Source organism: Aricia agestis, chromosome 2 (assembly GCF_905147365.1).
Source record: "Aricia agestis chromosome 2, ilAriAges1.1, whole genome shotgun sequence".
Lineage (NCBI taxonomy): Eukaryota > Metazoa > Arthropoda > Insecta > Lepidoptera > Lycaenidae > Aricia > Aricia agestis.
This window is the reverse complement of record NC_056407.1, coordinates 9,656,324-9,675,631: the sequence shown is the minus strand read 5'-3', so window position 1 is coordinate 9,675,631 and position 19,308 is coordinate 9,656,324. Positions and strand designations below refer to the sequence as shown.

Sequence of the window (19,308 nt, the reverse complement as noted above, 5' to 3'; positions counted from 1 at the left end):
AGCATTTAAGCGTAGGCTATATTTTATCACACTAAGACTAACAGGAGCAAAGAAATAGAGGAAACGGTGAAAAAAATTGGGGATTTTATTTGAAAGGGCTTATCTAAGGAACTACTGCAGCAATTTTTCTGTTATTTGGCACAGATAAAAAGTAGACCACGTGAGAGATCATAGGCAATTTTTTGTTGCTCACTAATTTGTCTGTGAAATATCTAATTTACGCGGGCGAAGCCGCGCGGAACGTCTAGTATTCTATGAAGAAGCCGCATTTTATCTATAGATAGGAATTAGTATGTTGTTCTGCAAATTATAGTTTTATTACTGGCATAACGTACTTGAATTAACCATATACTTACGTAACCAAATTATAAATAATGCGCTTATTATCTGATATTTTATTCATCATATTTATTCTTACTTTAAAAATTAAAATAATTTACGTCTACGTATAGTGTTAATTCTTGTAATAATTGGCATAAGTCAACGAACATCTAATGAAATATTCTGAATAACTTAAAGTTATTATATACAAAAATTATTATTTTTTTACAAAACTACAATATGTTTCTACTATAAATATATTTTGAAATATTATCTAAGTATACATAGTTAAAAGTTTTATATCTATGGTCAAATCAACAAACTACTCAGATTTGTACGTTACATGAAGTTTTACTCCTAGTTAGACGATTTTGAGTACAGTCTGAACTAACAATAATAATTAAAGCTCTTGAGATGATTATCTTATAAGTTTTTTTTAACATGAATACTGGTAGACAATTTAAACAATTTTACTACGTCAACTACTAACCATTGTACTAGGTAATAAAATAAATGACCTAAATACGAAAACAAAATTAATACACAAAATTTGAGAGACGATAGATTCTTAAAGCATGGATAAAAGTATACGCCGTTCCAAACTCCTTGGACACATCTGAAATAAAGTAAATATACTAAATGTAATTACATAAATATAAAACTAAAAGTAGTAAAGGAGATTATATTATTATCTACTTTCTGAAAGGGATATTCCTTTCTAGTTGCTTCTGTTCATGATAAGAGTTGGTCATAGTTTAAATAGTCAGCTACTCATAAACTGGCAGTTGGATAAGGTTTAATTTCTAACAAAACCGATTACCAACAGATTATGGGGTTATTAACTTATATAAAATCTTTAGAAAGAAGGGGTCTAGTCAAATCTTATTATTGTCATATTATGTTCATTATAAGCTTATAAGTATTTGCAATTTTATGAATATAACTAGCTGTCCCGGTGAACTTCGTGTCACTTTAAAACCTTCCCTGGACTTCTACGAATATTTTAAGACTAAAATTAGCCAAAACAATCCGTTCAGCCGTTTTCGAGTTTTAGCGTTACTAATACAATTGAAAATCCATTTGTATATATATATATATATATATATATAGATGTAATCAGATATTAAATGAGAAAGATATACAATGTGTCCCGATACCGGTAACCGATCCTTTAATATCATAATTTATGGCATATTTTATCGACATATTGGCTCTCAAATTTTTTCTTACTCACACACACCCAATTTTCGTGGAATTGAAGAAAAAACCAAACTCTAAGGAAAAAAATTGTGTATTTTTTAATAAATGGCTTTTTGTGCAAAATCTAGCGCATTAAACTGTTTTTTTTTAATTTTAAAAAGAAAGACGAGGTTTTCATGCTAATTAAGTTCTTTTACTTCTATCATAAAAGTCAGATAGCTTAGAAGCTATGACGATTTTATTATGTACTATTGGTCAGATTAGTATGAGAGTCAGAGAAAAAATTTGTTAAAGGTTAGAGAAAAAAAATTGATTGCCAATTTGTCAATAAAATATGCCATATATCATAACATTAAAGGATCGGACGCCGCCGGTGTCAGAGTAGACAGAATTATAGAGTATGCCGACTTAGAACTGATGTTGAAATTTTTAAATTTGACGTATTATGACGAAAATCGTCACTAGGGTTGTTAGCTTGTTACCTACGAATTTCAAAATATGACATATTCGATGGACGTGTTCCTCTTTGGTCGTATTGTTGTTTGTGTTTTGGCATATGATACTATTGAAATTGTCAGAATCCAATTTAGAAATCTTTATTTTAAATATTCAAAAAGAAATTATATCAGCCAGCGCGAGGCACAATCCGTTCATAATCCTAGTGAAACCCGACGAATTTGACAGATATTGAAACCTGTCCGTTTCTTTGCAGTCGAAGTACTGGTAGTTATGTCTATTGTGCCGGTGTTGGGACACATTGTATATTGACTCGACATTAGATAGACTTGTCGTCTGCCATGTTAGTGATGTTATCATTTCATCTGTCACGAACTGTCAAACCATTTTCGAAAATGCTTCGAAATGCTCTTAGGATAAGACGCCCATTTTGGGCGCTTGACAGGCGAGCTATTAAGCTTGTTTCTAAGGATAGTCCATTTAAAAATTAATACGCCTCGAGACGACGCATCGTGATTTTTTGACTTACATTGCAGCATAAAGATTTACAAAACCCATCATCGCCAGGATCCCCTTCGTTGGGTTCTTCGGTCGTGTCCTGAGCACCAGCAGTAGGTCTACCACCACAAATACGAAGGAGAAGGTGTGCATCGCGTGCTGAGACCAGATCGACACCACTGTTTCTGCGCTCAGTGGCATAAGCAGAGCCTTGTTCTTGTTCCATAGGCCCCAGAACAGCGTGTCTGAAAACTAAAAAAATATATATATTATTAAGCATCAACCATATCACCAGCATCATTATCATCATTTTGCTTTTAAGCCTGAAAAGCAAAATAGTGAAAGTTGCTATTAGCAAGTAGGAGATATTGAGTTACCTATTATAAGTATAATATTATATTCTGTATTATTGTTTTAAAATCTTGATTGTTTGTATTGTGTCGTATTTTTCTTCTTTTTATTTTAAATGTAGGTACTTTGTGTAATGTTCAAATTTTTGTTTAATAAACGTTTATTTATTTATTTTATTTATAAGATGTCAACGAAAATATTGTCCACAGATGTTACTGGAACTATTAATATATTTTTTTTTTCGGAGAATAAATACATTGTATCGAGAGGTACTTGAGGTACTAGAGGTAGAGAGGCATTCTAATCACTGCTTGTGTTTTACATAATTAATTAATGCTTGTTTCAGTTTAAGCGAAAGACTTACCGCAGTCGTAGGGAAGATGATATTTGTAAACAGGAACGTCCTTATTTTATTCAGCTTGACGACATGGTACATCGACTCTTGGCCGCGTAGATCTCTCCAGTCGCAGTAGGCGCATACAGGCAGGTAGCCAATAATGACGAGCTAAAAATGATAAGATATTATTATGATGGCTGTTGCCTAAGAGAAGAGCGTCTTATAAGAGCCCGGGCGCAGGCGTGTACAAGTGAGACATTTTCAGATCTCAAATCTCAAGTAATATAATACGGACGCGCGTACAGTGAAGGAAAACACAGTGACGAAACCTGCAGTTAGTTGGTCTCAGACGTATTTAATAATAATAATAATAATATGTATGGACGCTTCACACCACGTCAGTCTGGCCCCGTGCTAAGTACCTGAAGGACTTGTGTTACAGGTACCAGACAACGGAAATATATATTTTAATACTTTTATACTATACATATATTTCAGATTTTTATTATATAATACACATTTAATACACATCCATGACCCAGGAACTTTGAAAACTTTTTGTTCCGTCGGCGGGATTCGAACTCGCGACCCCCGGTTTGAGCTACCGACGCGCTCACCACTGAGCCACAGAGGTCGTCAAATTTTTTATTGACCATCACATTCCTCTGTAATAGTTTATGAGCTAAATATTTTTAAATAATTTGCAGAATATTAAAAACCAGCCAATCAAAAGTCGAAATTGCGCACCTCATAAAAATATCATTTCAATTTTATAACTAGGTACTTACAAGGTTCTAATATCTACCAATATAAATATCAACCAAAAATTCAAACAAGAGTTCTGTATACAGGATGTAACAAAACAAGGTGATTTGCTCCTTTTAGCCAAAACATGGACATTACACAGTTCACAACCTAAACCCTAAAGTAATATCTATTTTGGTTAAAAGTGGCAAAAGCAAACATTACACTTTTTGCAGGTAAATGTCAGAAAATCTATAAAAATATAAAAATTTATACATATTTCCCTTGGTTACGACATCACGCTTAAACGGCTGGACTGTTTTTGCTGAAATTTGGTATGGAGATACTTTGAGCCCCGGGGAAGGACATAGGATACATTTTGTCCCTGAAAATGTAAGGTTCCCGCACAACAATGTACTCGTATGTATGTAATCAAGGGCGTCGCCAGCCGATGGCGCAGGGGGGGTAAGTTGACTTTACCTACTATAATTCATACTTTTCTCATTATCTTTAAATGAGAAAAGTAGGTATGAATTGTCTGTGTGTGTCATCTATTACCAGATTTTAATATTATAGTGGTCGTTGTTTGCATTATATTTGGCAACTTTTTTAGAATCTCTAGGCGGGGGGCAGCTGCCCCTCCCTGCCCCCCCTTGGCGACGCCCTTGTATGTAATGTATTTATTCTATTTTAATGAAATGGGCGAAATACTTTATATGGCAAAAAACGTTTAATATACCTGAGCGATGATGATGACGATAAACAATGACACAATAAAGATTGGGTAGTATTTAATCGAGTGACTGTAAATTACAGTTTTAAGTGTCAAAATTAACAAATTACTATTTGAGCGACTGACTGTGAGTGACGAGAAATGAAAAGAACAGCAACTTACAAATTATTTATTTGAGTTACTTAAAATTCAAAATGAGCAGCTCCATAATATTTGGGCGGCCTAATATCTGTTTGAGTGTGAAAATTATGTCCTGCATTTTTTTGTGTATTTTTTATACTGAGCGGCATTTAATCTTAAATGAAGTGTTTTCGAATACAAAAACCACTTTGAAAAATACTTTAATGAGCAGAGTATAATGAGCTCACATTAAAACAAAAAAAAATTAATATAAAATAACTATTTGATGAAACACTATTAATCAGTGATTCCTAGAACATTTTTTTTTATCACTATCAAGCAAATTTTTTGTGAGTAGTCATTTGGATAAGATGAACAATTTTATCTGTGAAAAATCTCGAAAGTGGTAGCTAACAGAGATAGAAAGGATTTCATACTTCGATTTGATGATCCCAAAAAATGTATTGTTCTATTCGTAGGAACTTAAATTATATAACGGTAAAAGTTTAGAATCATGCCCAACGTCTTAAGGGGAGAGGGGGAGGGGGGTTAATCCCCCTTTACTAACCCCACACTCAGGAGCTCCCCACTGTTCTCGGGTGTTTACGAAGTCGACTTCTGGGTGGTTCACAAAAAAATAACCATGATGGCTAAGGCGGGGCTGCGCTACGCTCCCGTCTTAGCCATCTAACCTAACCCAAAAAAGTCGTATTGGGCCAACACGGAGTTCCTTAGACTTAGACTTTAGACATGACGATATAGTGAAACGATGATGAAAATGATTATGTATCAGAGCCAAAAAAAAGGAAGAAGAAGAAGCCAAATATTTATTAGCCAAACCCATACAATTGCTATACAGCTGTAGTAAATTTTGATAATAGGCTAGATGACTATTTTTTTTTTCTTATTGGTAATTGAAAGACCATTAAAAAATAGAAACATCGCTGAAAGAATGACTCTGATAGCTTAAAAATTCGCCAAGATATGACAATTCAAACATCTCATAAAATAGACCTGCCCGAAACGCTCCATACAAAGTGCTACGAAAGAATGACGTCACTCTTTAGTAGTTTGTACGCATCGGGAGACAACATTGTTCGATAGGTATATCCAATATTACGTTTATGAAAGTGGTTTCATAACAAAAGTTGCTTTTAATTGCATAAGTTATCGATTGGTATACATATATTAAGAAATTTAATTGAAAAAAAAATCGACTTGATTATCTGACTTTGAAGGCGCATAACAAAAAAAAAAAAAAATGCTATCGAGCTGTAATTTTGGGAACACTTATTTTTCACCGTGATTTCTTTATTTTATTAACAAAATTCGCTAATCTTTGACCTTGTCATCATCCCTACGAGTATTTTACTTAATTTTATTAAGATACCTTGGATTATATAGTTTTGGAATGATGAAATTTAATATTCGTCCCCCACTCACCGCAGCCTTGCGATGCCTTGAAAACACTTCGTAAACACATTTTAAATGCGAATTTCTCATAAATGGAGGGTCTCCTCGGGTGGGAGTGGTACGGTGGGGTTTTCCTCATCCAATCCATCCCTCCTCAACCCATCTCACCACCAAAATTGTTGGGCATGATTTTAAACTTTAGCTAAAAAGCTAACTTACAGAACCTTACAACACACTAAACAGCTGATTCCTTGCAACATCGTCCTACAAATAGAACAATCCATATTTTAGGACCATCAAATCAAAGTATGAAATCCTTTCTATCTCGAGATTTTCATTAAAAACACGTATCAAAATATAAAATATAAACCCTCAAATAGAATATCAGTAAACAGTAATCTTAATAAAGCAGCTCACAAAAGTTTGCTCAAAGTGAACTTTTTAGTGGTTCGTAATGTGTAACCTCACTTAGATTATTATTTTTAACAAAAAATTAAAACCGACTTCCAAGATAAAAAAAACAATAATAACATCCTTATAATATGAACTAAAAAGTATTAAATATTTTTTTATAACTAATAGTGCCATTTTCCAAATGCGGCTAAAATCAACTGTTTCTGTAATCAATCTTCATCATTTTGAAGTCGGTACCAGATATAGCTAAATCTTCAGTCTGCCAGAATATTTGAAACTTTTGGAACTGGCACCGACTTCAAAATTATGAAGGTTGAGTACAGAAATAGTTGAGTTTTAACTTTTAGCCGATTTCGGAAAAAGGCACTATTAGATAGGGATTGCAATCCGGCGTCATTTTCAATCCGGACCGGATTTGACCGGATTCCCATCAATCCGGCCGGGTCCGACCGGATCCGACCGGATTGATGAAACTGAAGTAAAAAAATTTTGAAAATCGGTTCACAAACAGCGGAGTAGTGGTCGAACATACAAAAATAAAAAATACGGTACGGTCGAACATAACATATAACCTCCTCGTTTTTTGGAAGTCGGTTAAAAATTAAATCTATCTTTAATATTGAAGTTGGCAGCTACATGTATTTCCAGTCGCTCACTTAGTAATACAGTCGCTTGGATAGAATTTTAATATCTGAAATAGATTAATCACAATCCACTTTTTGTAAGCTCGTTCTGGATTTTATTATAAATCAATATTAGTCGTTAGTTTTGTATATTTTCGTTTACTCAAATTCATGCCGCTCAAGTTATTAAAACAGTAGGTATGTTTTTCATCAGTCGCAATGGGCATTGTCCAAAAAAAATCACATGTACTTTTTATATTTTTTTTCGTTAAAATAGGGTATTTTAAGAATATAAATTAAATAATTTTGAAATTCATTGGCTAGTTCTTTCTCAATAAATTTTTAAAGTTTCGCTCTGACGTCATCATCGGCGGCTAATTGACCTCTGTAATGTTTTAAATTTCCTTTCAATCTTATTTATAATGGCTGGTTCGTCAAATGCAAGTTCTCATTATGTGAAAGCTGATACGAGAAGCTTACCAAAAGTTCGAAACATAATGTTGGTCGAATTTATTGCTAATTTAACGCCATTGAAGGTCAAACTAAGGTTAAACATATTTGTTCAAAAATATAAGTAACTAATGGGTATTTTTTTCTTTTATATACAGAAAAACGATCACTGACCTTATTCCTCGAAATGTTTTTGTAATGAGCAAAATTTAAAAAAAATGGACAATCCCCATTGAGTAATTTTTTATTCGCTCGTTTTATTATTTCCCTATAAGATTTGGGATAAGCGGTAGGTACTCTAATTTGCTTGTACAATAGTCCAATTACCGTGTAATGTCCAATGTCAATACAAAATTGAACTATGGACATTAGAGGAAATTTTGAAAATAGAAAAATTTCCATAGATAAGTCTAAGATTTCTTTTTAATCGATAAAAATTTAAATCGATAAAAAAATATTTATCATAATTATGGGTTAAGACGATAATATAAAATATTATGTTGTTTGAATTGAATGTTCACGCATATCTATATATTAATACGTGAGAGAAAAACTTTGTAACCCTTTTTACGAAAAATGGGAAAACGTAGGTGCATGAAATTTCGCACAGTTATAGTTTATATGGTGAAGGAGTGCATCGAGCTAATATTATTTTAAAATTATGCTTTTATCATATATATTTTTAACAAATAAAACGTTACACACACTACGACACTACTACTAGGAAAAATGACAGATTTTTGAGTGACAAGCCTAGACATACGAATTATACTTACTTTCTTATTTATGGTTGAAGTCTGTTGACAACAAGTTGACAAATTGTAAATGGATTATTGTTTTGTTTTATTTAATTTTAGATAATTTTAGACAATGCTTAAACGGCCAGTCTGAGATCAGCTGAATCCCAGAGACAAGAATTAAAAAAAAATTTAAAAAGTCAATATTTTTTACAAAATATAGGTAGTAGTCCTAATGTCGTTGCAACTAAGGTCGAATTTCGACCATTGGGCGATCTCCAGTTATCATTAAAATATTTCACAATTCGAAAATCAAGAAAAAAGGCCAAATTTTTAGGGTTCCGTATCCAAAGGGTAAAAACAAGACCCCATTATTTCTTAGTAATGTGGTCTCGTTTTTACGCTAATACTTTGATGTCTGTTCGTCTGTCTTTTTTTTTTTATAAAATAAGGGGGCAAACGAGCAAACGGGTCACCTGATGGAATGCAACTTCCGTCGCCCATGGACACTCGTAGCATCAGAAGAGCTGCAGGTGCGTTGCCCGCCTTTTCTCTCTCTTTAGGCTGTAGTATCTCAAGAACTCAGTGAAAACTTTAGACAGCCAAACTCCTCAATTCAAAGTGTACTAAAAATACTTAGGCATATGCAAAATATATTGTTCATAGTTTAAGCACTTCACCAATTTTGTCGCGAAATACTTTTCTTAATACCTGACATTTAAGGCTATGAGGCCGCTGGAAATTATCTACCCAAAAACATCGAGCACAAGCAAGGTGCTTTTCCACAAAGTCTTTAACGACAGTCGTAAGCCGCGCGCGGCCTACGGCTGTGGTCGGCCGCGCGTCTGTCAAAGTTAGAAACGGTGTCATACATTTTCATACAATGACTATTGTCGCGCGCGGCTTACGACTGTCGCGATGCCGGGAATTGACTTACCTTTACCCCGTACCTACAACGTGTAACGACTCGATTTGTAGGGCTAATTAATCCTATAAGATACACTTAAAGCAACCAAACTCACATTAAACCATGTCGTCACTAATTTCCACTTGTTTTTCGCGTACTGCTGAATCTCCACGTCGCTGTGGCTCTCAAAGTCCAAATTCAGCAGCCTCAGTGCAGTTATCGACAGGAACACGAGCGCCGAAACATAAGTCGTAATCCTTATCTTTAGTAATCTCACATTTTTTTCACTACACGCGTTGTTTTGGGCGCACTGAGCCATTGTCACTGATGGCTGAGGACTGATGAGCGGTATCGTTCGGCTGTTTATTAAGAGGAGTACACACCGCCGTTTTTCCATACAAACGTTGTCCCCTGTTTCCTCCCTGGATAAAGCCGGTAGAGTAATGATTTTTTTCCTGAATATCTATGGCCACTATTAGCATGTCCCTATGTTTTCTTTTTTCGGATAATTTTATTATTAAAAAAGATAAGAACGCCCAAAAACCCAAAAAATGGCCAGATTTTCCTCTGTGCTCAAACACCCAGAAAACAAAACTGACTAAAATATACAAAAAAAAAAAATAAGACATAGGAACACAGCTCAAACATTGTTTTATTCCTAAAAAAAGTATTAAAATCTGTTAAGTTTTGGAGAAGGAATCAGCGGACAATGAATCGAAGATTTTCTGTTTTTTTATTAGAACTTTAGTCGTGTGCCGTGTGTGTCGTGTCGTGTGTTGTCTCTGTCGCGCTCTGCGGTGGGAGACTTGAGATTGGTGAGACAGCAATACATTTTCAAATACCTATTTTCAATTTCTCTCGCCCCTGGTGTATCCTCTTAAGCTGCGGTCCGTTCTAAGATATGCTACCTCTAGCGGGACCTCTATTTCAACGAGATAAGGATCACTCTTGTTGAAACTCCAAAGCAAAACAGTGGACGCTCGACATAACATCGTAATGAATTGTGACGAAAAATATAATGCAGCAGCACGATTTATGATCAATGAAAATTTAAATTTTGCATAAGACTGTACGTAGGACTTAATTTACTGGCTGTTTTTCTGAAATAGCTTGAGATAAATTCACCTTTATTTTATTTTCATAATTATTATGACCTTTTCACGTTGGCTACCTTTTCGTGTTAATAATGTTGTGTACTAAGTTTGTTGAACATACGAAAAAATTTTAAAGAATAATTAAAACTTAGGTATGTAATATGTATATCCTACTAGTCCTACTAATATTATAAAGGCGAAAGTTTGTTTGGATGTATGGATGTGTGGATGTATGGATGTTTGTTACTCTTTCACGCAAAAACTACTTACCGGATTTTAATGAAACTTTACAATAATATAGCTTATACATCGGAATAACACATAGGCTACAATTTTAACCGACTTTCAAAATGGGGGAGGTGTTATGTTCGTTTTCTTATGTTCAACGATTACTCCGCCATTTGTTAACCGATTTTCAAAATTTTTCTTTTGGTATAAAGGGTATCATTCCAATTTGGTATTATATTAATAAAAGTGGTGATCTGATGAAGGATCCATAAGTAATCGAGGGAACTCCTCAAAATTAATTGGGAAACATGTGGTGATTTCGGTTTCGTGAGAAGTATTCTAAGCATATGCTACCAACAAGTAAGATTTTGCACCGAGGTATACCTGGTATATCGTGGTTCGGAAGGTGCTGTGAGAACTCCTGATTCTTTATAGATACAAGTTTGGGAGTTTCAGCGTTGTTTTTACAACGGAAAGCATATGCTACTATGCAAATTACATTCATCATCATCATAATCATCACTACCATTTAATACCATACATCGTCCCATGGTTATGACTTATGAGCCTATATTGACCCTGTTATTGGCACGTGTCTTTTAGATCGAGACTCGAGTTCGTCAAGCGATAATTGAAAAAAAATCTATAGTTAATATTGCGAGAGTTAATATGAGAGTATGTTTGCTTGAACGCGCTAATCTCAGGAAATACTGGTCCGATTTAAAAACTTATTTCATTGTTAGATAGCTAATTTATCGAGTAAGACTATTATAGGCTATATATTATCACGCTAAGACTAATACGACCGAATAAACTCAGGAAAATGTGGGAAATATTAGAAATTACGAACTACTGGAGCAATTTTTATGGCAATATTAAGCACAGAAATACAGTAAACCAAGTGAGGGGAGTAGGGACATAAGAGCTATTTTTTATGGGAAAATGTATGGTTTCCGTAAAATTCCTTATTTACGCGGGCGAAGCCGCGCGGGACATCTAGTTATTCATAATTTTATAGCACCGGCCGCGACAGTAAGTAAATAAGTACTTACCTATTAAAAATAAGTAGGGGTAGTTCCCGAACCGGTGGTAGGCAACGTAGTTTTTTCGTTCGACTTTCAAAAAGTGTATCATGATACCCATTTTGAATAAAAAGATATTTTATTTTATTCATTATTTATTTATAATATTTTATATTACGTTTAAACATGGCCTCCCCTATAATAATGATTATAGGGGAGGCTCTTGATGCTCAAAAAAGGTGCGACGTCTTCTCTGCAGCTTATGTTTTGTTATTTAATTTTCAGCAATTAAAATACCATAACTTAAAATACTATGGATTTGGATGTATAGCTACCTATAGCCCTATATTACGTCACCACAAGTAAAAAGTTTGTAGAGTCTACATAATAATATAATTTAATAAATTATAACATTACAGCGTAGGATCCAAAAGCGGCAGCTGGCTGCCGCATAACAATTGAAAATCTATTGTGACTGCGATAATACCCACGATGGAGGTGCTACAACTAAGATATTTTAAATTACTGATGCTGTTTTAATGGATATCATGCTAGTATGTTTAAATACCATATTTAAATTAAAAGGGTTTAGATTCCAAACCCATTTGTAGGTGAGTACTATCAGCCAACCTACCCTATGTTCGTGCGGAATTAATAACGAGTTTAAAGTAAAATCCATCAAATAATATGTAAGCTATGCGAGCGCTTACACTATCAGAGGCGTGGCTAATGCCTGCTGGTGTTAATTTTAGATCTAGACATTTTGTTTAGCTTAGGGCTGGTTTAACACTTCCTGATAAAGTGCCGGATAGGCTATCCACAACTTATTTGACAGATTCTCCATACTCTATCTGTCAAGTTAAGTGGTGGGTAGCCTATCCGGCACTTATCGGAAAGTGGTGAAACAGGCCCTTAGTTAGGTTAAAAATATTTGTTGAGATCCATACTAATATTATAAAAGCGCAAGAGTGTCTGAACTGATTTTTATAAAATTAAAAAAAAATAGAAAAATATATAAAAAAGATATAAATATACTTTTGCGCAAAGGAGTTGCGGGCAACAACTGGTTTAATTATTATTAATGACGACCTCTGCGGCTCAGTTGGTGGGCTATTTGGTAGCTCAAGCTGGGGGTCGCAGGTTCAAATCCCGCCGGAACAAAAAGTTTTCAAAGTTCCTGAGTCATGGATGTGTATTAAAATATAATATGTGTATCATAATAATATAATAAAAATCTTAAATATATAATATTATGTATAGTTAAAAAATATAAAATATATTTCCGTTGTCTGGTACCCGTAACACAAGTCCTTCAGGTACTTACCACGGGGCCATACTGACGTGGTGTGAAGCGTCCATAGAATATAATTATAATTATTATTACTTATATAAAATTCTTGGGATTACAAACTAATTTAAAGAAGTTGCTTTATTGTCTACGCCTTTCAATCTTTGTAAGCAACAATAGCGCTTTGATAAATTGCGAAAATTTTCTAAATTGAATTCTGATAAAATAAATCTGGTTTTAAACTTTTAAATAAAAAAGTATTAATTATTCAAAAACAGTATATTATTCTAAAATTAGGTACCTCTATACAATTAGGTTATAAAACATTTTAGTTTCAAGACTATCTTTAGTAAGGGTAAGTTCTTCCAGTGTTGACGCGGTACATGCCAGATCTGAAAACAAAACGCGACCGCAATTATAACGCTTTGCATAATTTTAATTTTTTTTTTTAATAAGATTACCATTTGAACTTTGTAAAATTGATAGGGCACAGTTGCAATTATTCAATCTTTAAAAATATACGGTCCCATTTCACATACGACATAATATTATAGAAACTTACCCAATCTTTTCCAAGTCATTAGTTCCCATCGGCAGGGTGAAGGACCTGCACGTGTTCAGAGATATCTGCAGCCAGGTGCCGCAGAGGTTTCCAATCAGGTGGTCGTGGGTTAGCGAAGCAGCGAACACCTCCCACGAGCGATTGTGGCTGCAACCGTTGTTGTAGAAGCAACCAGGTTGGTTGTTGCCACCGTTGACGTAGAAGTCCACGTGGCCTATGGCGTCATGAATCCCGTTGGAGAACATGAGCCCGCTGTCCGTGTGGATCACTTCGACGTACCTCGCGTCTGAGATGCTCAGTCTTTGGGAATTGCTGCCCCATTGACTGTCGCTGGGATTGAGCCCTAAAATAATATTATTACTCGATCAAATAAATTCGTTTTGCGAATGCGACACGCAATGGTTTACTGGGACAAATGACGAGCAAAAACCCACACCATCTTTTTTTTTTATAAAACAACTAGCGACCCGCCCCGGCTTCGCATCGGGTATAAAATATATTATAGCCATTGAAAAAATGAATAAAATCGATTCAGCAGTTTTGACTTGTATTCATTATTACTACCCGTGGCCCGCATTGGTCGGTACCGTCGCAAAATCTACTTCCCGCAATTTTTAAATCTGTAATATCTTCGAAAATATTCATTTAAATCACATGATGTATGTATGAGAGGGCCATATAGATCTACATTAAATCAACAATGTATTTAAGTTTTTGAATTGGATAAGGATTAATGCTGTATTTATTAAAATTGCTTCGAAAATTAGCCATTATTTTGTGAACTTCCCATGATTCTTACAACCGCACCGGTTCAAAAACTACCCTCGAGAGAAGTAAAGAACCCACATAAGAAATCCGCGTGACCATCTTTTACCAAAAAATTCGGGTACTGTCTTTTCCGATCACAGATGTAGAGTAGACATACCTGTGATCCTAGCAACGTTGCCGTTCAAGACTCGTCCAGCGAAGCCAACCACGTGAGCTCCGAGGTCAAAGCCGACTAGATGGAGCGTCGCCAGCGAGACCTTCTCGGCTATGACAGCCTGGGAAATGAAGCCCGCCAGGAACGTCCCAACACTGGGAACAGCTGTAACCGCGTTGCTGTAGCTTTGCGATGCGAACACGGACCAGTCCACGACGATAACATTCACGTCTTCTCTGGTTAAAAGCGCTGAAAGAGGTTTATGAAATGTAATTAATTGGAAAATACTAGGGTCGCTCGACTTAGTTGCGGTAGGTTCTATCGTACCCGCAACTCTGCCTTCAGCGATGAGTGGAGCACCATGGGGTTTTAGTGGGTAGACAGGAGTCCCACATACCCCGGCCGATATCCCCAATTTGCCGGGGATGCGTAAAGCATTTCCCCATGTTAAAAAAAAAGGGTCGCTCGACTTGTAATTCATCTTGTTTCGAAATAAGCTAATCGAAATGTTCCGCCTCCGTGGTCTAGTGGTATAGAGCGCGGCTCTTGACTCGGAGGTCGTGGGTTCGATTGCCGCGTTGGAAACATGTTATTTCCAAGTTGGGTTAAGACAATGCAGGCTGATCACCTGATTGTCTGACAAGTAAGATGATCCATGCGTCGGATGGGCATGTAAAAAGTCGGTCCTGCGGCTGATCTCTCGCCAGTCATGTCGGTCGTCCGTCCCACTGGGTTATGAGAGTAAACGAATAGAGAGTGCTCTTGTGTACTGCGCACACACTTGGGCACTATAAAATTACTCCTGCGTAGCTGGCCTGGTTTCAATGAAACCGGCCACCGTCACCGAAACCGGTGTGGGAGCTATTATTATTATCGAAATGTTACCATTTGTTATCAATATGTCGTTTTATTTATTCAACAGCTTCCTGTTGTCCTCATTCTTAGTACCTAATCAAAATGAATCTTACCATCTTTGACTAGTGGATTCAGCGAGGTACCCATAGATCCTCCATGTCCATGAACAACTATGACCGTTTTCAGATTAGGGTTAATGTCCGAAACGCGTATAGCTGCCTCCGTGGGTGGTATGGCTGTTGGAATTCGAATGTTCTGTCTGAAAATAAAACAATAACATTTTTAGGAAGACCTTTGCTCAGCAGTGGGATAGTAATTATAGGCACATATTAGTAGATAGTTACTAAGTATAGGCTAACAAATATATTAATGTAAGTAATATAATAAGTATTATTTTTAATGCTAAACTGAATCAATATATGAAAAAGGTTGGTAAAACACAGGGTTTGCTGAATTTAAGTGGAAGCCCAAACAAAAATAATACTTATAAAAAAGTTATGCTACGTAAAAACGTAGCGGACTGCTACGTAGCTATGCTACGGAACCCAAGGGTTCCATGATGTCTAGTTTAGGGATCCCTAGTCGAGTCTCAATAGATATACCCAATGGTATCGGATATCAATATCCCACAGGACATTGAGTAGTCGGTAGATTGGACAAATAGATTAACTCACGATGTGTACAGATGATAGGTATTGAAGCTCCCCTGTCTGGCCGATATCGCGTTGGCGTTGCAAGCTGAAAATTAATTACTTATTAACCCCGTGAACTTTTGATTGGCAAAAAAGTGGCCATTTTTATTGTCAAAAAAGTGGCAAGTAAGCGTCTGACCAAAGTTAGACCGAGAAGCCTAAACCGATTGCTAATCGGTTATCATCGAAACCTACGGCTGATTCGGAAGATTTCAAATATCTACTACATTTTTCCATTAATTATATTTTGTTAATTCATTTTTAGGGTTCCGTACCCAAAGGATAAAAACGGGACCCTATTACTGAGACTTCGTCTGTTCATCTGTCTGTCCGCCTGTTCGTCTGCCTGTCCGCCTGTCCGTCTGTCTGTTTGTCTCTAGGTGTATTTCTGTTGCCGCTATAATAAAAAACACTAAAAACAAAATAAAATTAATGTTTAAGGGGACTGACATACAGCAAACGTTATTTTTTTGGCCTTAATTTTGCTCGTAATCAATAATGGCAACAGCTAGGCACTTAAATTTTTTATAAATGCCTTAGTTATATGTCTACCTTAATAATTAATTATAATATTTAAATAAAATAAAATTTTAAAGGGGGCTCCCATATAATAACATAATTTTTGGCCTATTTTTCGTCTGTAACGGTACGGAAGCCTTCGTGCTCTCGTGAGTGACTCGCACTTGGTCGATTTTTCAAATAATTTTTCCGGCCCTAAAATTTATATTTATACAAAAACTGCAATTTTTTACTGTTAGTTATCGTTAGGTGATCGTGTAATGTTTTTACTATATCACGTCTAGAATAAATTAATATACAAAAACAATTTCTCTAAATCTAAAATCTAAATAAATAATAAAAGTATTTAAACGCAGTGAAAATCGGAATGCGGTAAGAAGAAACTACAGACAAAGTGGTATTTAACCAGTTGGTTTGCTGTCGGAGAGTTAACTAACTTGTGGCGGAGTTGCGATGGTCAGTTCTATTAACGCCCTGTTTTAACTGACAATTTTAAGTTTATGTGTCGTTAATAGCTCTGTTCTTGACTAACACTCTAAATTACTTAAATATTAGACACTTCTTAGACCCTATAAATTATTATTATTTAAGTACTTAAAATGCCACACATTTCTAATAACTAATAATATTATATTACGATACACAATAATTTTTGAATAAAACAATAATTACAATTTGTCAAAATTTAAAATTAAGTACAAAAAATCTAAACTAGTTATTACAAAAAGGTAAAAATCATAGGTATCGAAAACATCATGTTTCATGAAACAAACCTAAACCCGCTTGATGAAAAAGTAACGTAATATCGGAATATTTCAGGATATGTATATGTTTTTAACAAATCCACCTATGGCAATATCACAGCACAGAAATGACTGTCCTGGAAAAATCATGATCTCACCTACTATTAGAAGTGATTTAACCTCGACTAACATTAATTAAAGACTTATTACGTACCCGCTAAGGCAGCGAAAAACACAAATAAAAATCTTTCCATCGTTTGACTCTATGAAATACACAACTGAAGAGGTGTTTTCCAAACTATATATTAGCCAACGGATGATAAGCTAAGTAGGCATTAGAGATAATTAAAACTTCAAAGAAAACGCCGATTAAAGAAATGATTTTGATTGCTCAAACTTACTCATAGTTCGATTAGATTTCGGTTGTTATTAAAATCTCTTGTAAAGATATAGATAATAAAATCGCAAGTGAATGCAATACAAACTACATGCTCATAGATAATTATCATGTTTTGTATGAAAATGAGATATAGGCCGTATTTCATCACATTGCTAAGATATTAAAAATAATTCTCACGAATAATAATAACAATAGGAGCTTGTATTAATGATTTAATTATAAATCAACAGAGCAAAATAATTAGTACAATCAGAGATTTTGTTCCGTAGCCAGATGGCGGGACCTGTGTAAAAATGGTCGGGCTTTGTCAGGCTCAATTGTCCAAATTGGGGTTCGAACATTTTTGTATGGAGCCTGGCATATAAAGCCGCCGGCCATATTGATTTTTTTTTCGAAATTTCCGAGCACGATAAAAGTGGTATATTTGGATAGAGGACACATATACAAACAAAAAAATGTAACAAAACATGGTATATCGTAAAATGTCACGTTTCCGACATATTTGGAAGTAAAGATCGCCATTTATGTCCTTTGGACTCATATGGCGATCTTTACTTCTAAATATCTCGGAAACGTGACACTTTAGGATACCATATTAAATTACATTTTTTGTTTGTATAAGTGTACTCTATCCAAACATACCACTTTTATCGGGCGCGGAAATTTTGAAAAAAAATCAAGATGGCCTATGCCACAAAGGTTCGTACCCCTTTTACGATCCACATTGATAACCCGACCAATAATAATTAATAACGTATCTAAATATAAAATATACATATACATATTATACATAATAGGTATACATTATACATGTAACTCAAAGGTGAGTGACTGACTGACATGCTGATCTATCAACGCACATCCCAAATCACCGGATCGGGCTGAAATTTGGCATGCAGGTAGGTGTTATGATGTAGGCATGCGCTAAGAAAGGACTTTTATCAATTCTCCCTGCAAGGCGATAGAATAGGGGATGAAAGTTTGTATAAAACTTTGTCAATTTTAAAACGATTGGGCTGAGACGTTGATACCTAATTATTAATTAATAATAATTACTTCTTAATATGAGTGAAGCCGCGAGCAAAAGCTAAAATTTTATCATATTTAAGGTCATTCAACTATAAAATATACATATAATATCCTAATTTTCGTTATTTTGAATCGAATTGAATCGAATGCATTAAAAAGTAAGTACTCGAATTTAGCTACTCGTAGCTATGTTTTATGTAATTATATAAAACAGTGAGCAAGGAATGGTAATTACATTTTTAAAGGATATAATGTCCTTTTTTTACCTCAAAATACTGAAATCGTTGATGACTTCTAAACTAACACAAAAACTGTTCATAGCAACGTGAAAAATGATATAAAAGTTTTAAAGTAACGCGCTCACAGAGAATTAGTCAGTATGAAATTATACTTCCTAAGTATCCTTAGGGATTTGAGACAGAATCTACACTGAAGTTTTAACTATACTAATATCATAAATGTACTATATCTATACTATCTATACTTCTATACTAATATTATAAATGCGAAAGTATCTCTGTCTGTCTGTCTGTCTCGCTTTCACGCCAAAACTACCGAACCGATGGTAATGAAATTTTGTATACAGATAGTCTACAGGGTGAGAAGGGACATAGGCTACTTTTTTACTGGAATAAAGGGTTGTAAGGGGG

General features: G+C 35.0%; 2 protein-coding genes across 2 annotated transcripts; both read right to left on the bottom strand.

Annotated features, from left to right (window-relative positions):
- Positions 1 to 744: 744 nt before the first annotated feature.
- LOC121736758 (androgen-dependent TFPI-regulating protein-like) lies at positions 745 to 9,623 on the bottom strand. The gene is made up of 4 exons (XM_042128146.1): positions 9,420 to 9,623; positions 3,191 to 3,331; positions 2,507 to 2,727; positions 745 to 937 (listed from the first exon to the last, which is right to left on the bottom strand). Exons 1-4 carry the CDS (start codon positions 9,621 to 9,623, stop codon positions 745 to 747), a joined length of 759 nt encoding a protein of 252 aa, XP_041984080.1.
- Positions 9,624 to 13,265: 3,642 nt separating this feature from the next.
- Positions 13,266 to 17,483, bottom strand: LOC121736749 (lipase member I-like). Its single transcript, XM_042128137.1, has 6 exons — positions 17,444 to 17,483; positions 15,950 to 16,013; positions 15,389 to 15,534; positions 14,424 to 14,669; positions 13,499 to 13,841; positions 13,266 to 13,328 (listed from the first exon to the last, which is right to left on the bottom strand). The coding sequence occupies exons 1-6, from the start codon at positions 17,481 to 17,483 to the stop codon at positions 13,283 to 13,285; spliced, it is 885 nt and encodes a 294-aa protein (XP_041984071.1). The 3' UTR covers positions 13,266 to 13,282.
- Positions 17,484 to 19,308: the final 1,825 nt, after the last annotated feature.

Coding starts and splice junctions, on each gene's coding strand:
- LOC121736758 (XM_042128146.1), bottom strand. CDS start 9,623: ATGGCTCAGTGCGCCCAAAACAACGCGTGTAGTGAAAAAAATGTGAGA. Junction 3,332..9,419: donor TAGTGACGACATGGTTTAAT/GTGAGTTTGGTT, acceptor TATCATTTTTAG/CTCGTCATTATTGGCTACCT. Junction 938..2,506: donor GTAAATCTTTATGCTGCAAT/GTAAGTCAAAAA, acceptor ACTTTATTTCAG/ATGTGTCCAAGGAGTTTGGA.
- LOC121736749 (XM_042128137.1), bottom strand. CDS start 17,483: ATGGAAAGATTTTTATTTGTGTTTTTCGCTGCCTTAGCGG. Junction 15,535..15,949: donor ACCTATCATCTGTACACATC/GTGAGTTAATCT, acceptor TTTTATTTTCAG/ACAGAACATTCGAATTCCAA. Junction 13,842..14,423: donor CAACGTTGCTAGGATCACAG/GTATGTCTACTC, acceptor ATATTATTTTAG/GGCTCAATCCCAGCGACAGT.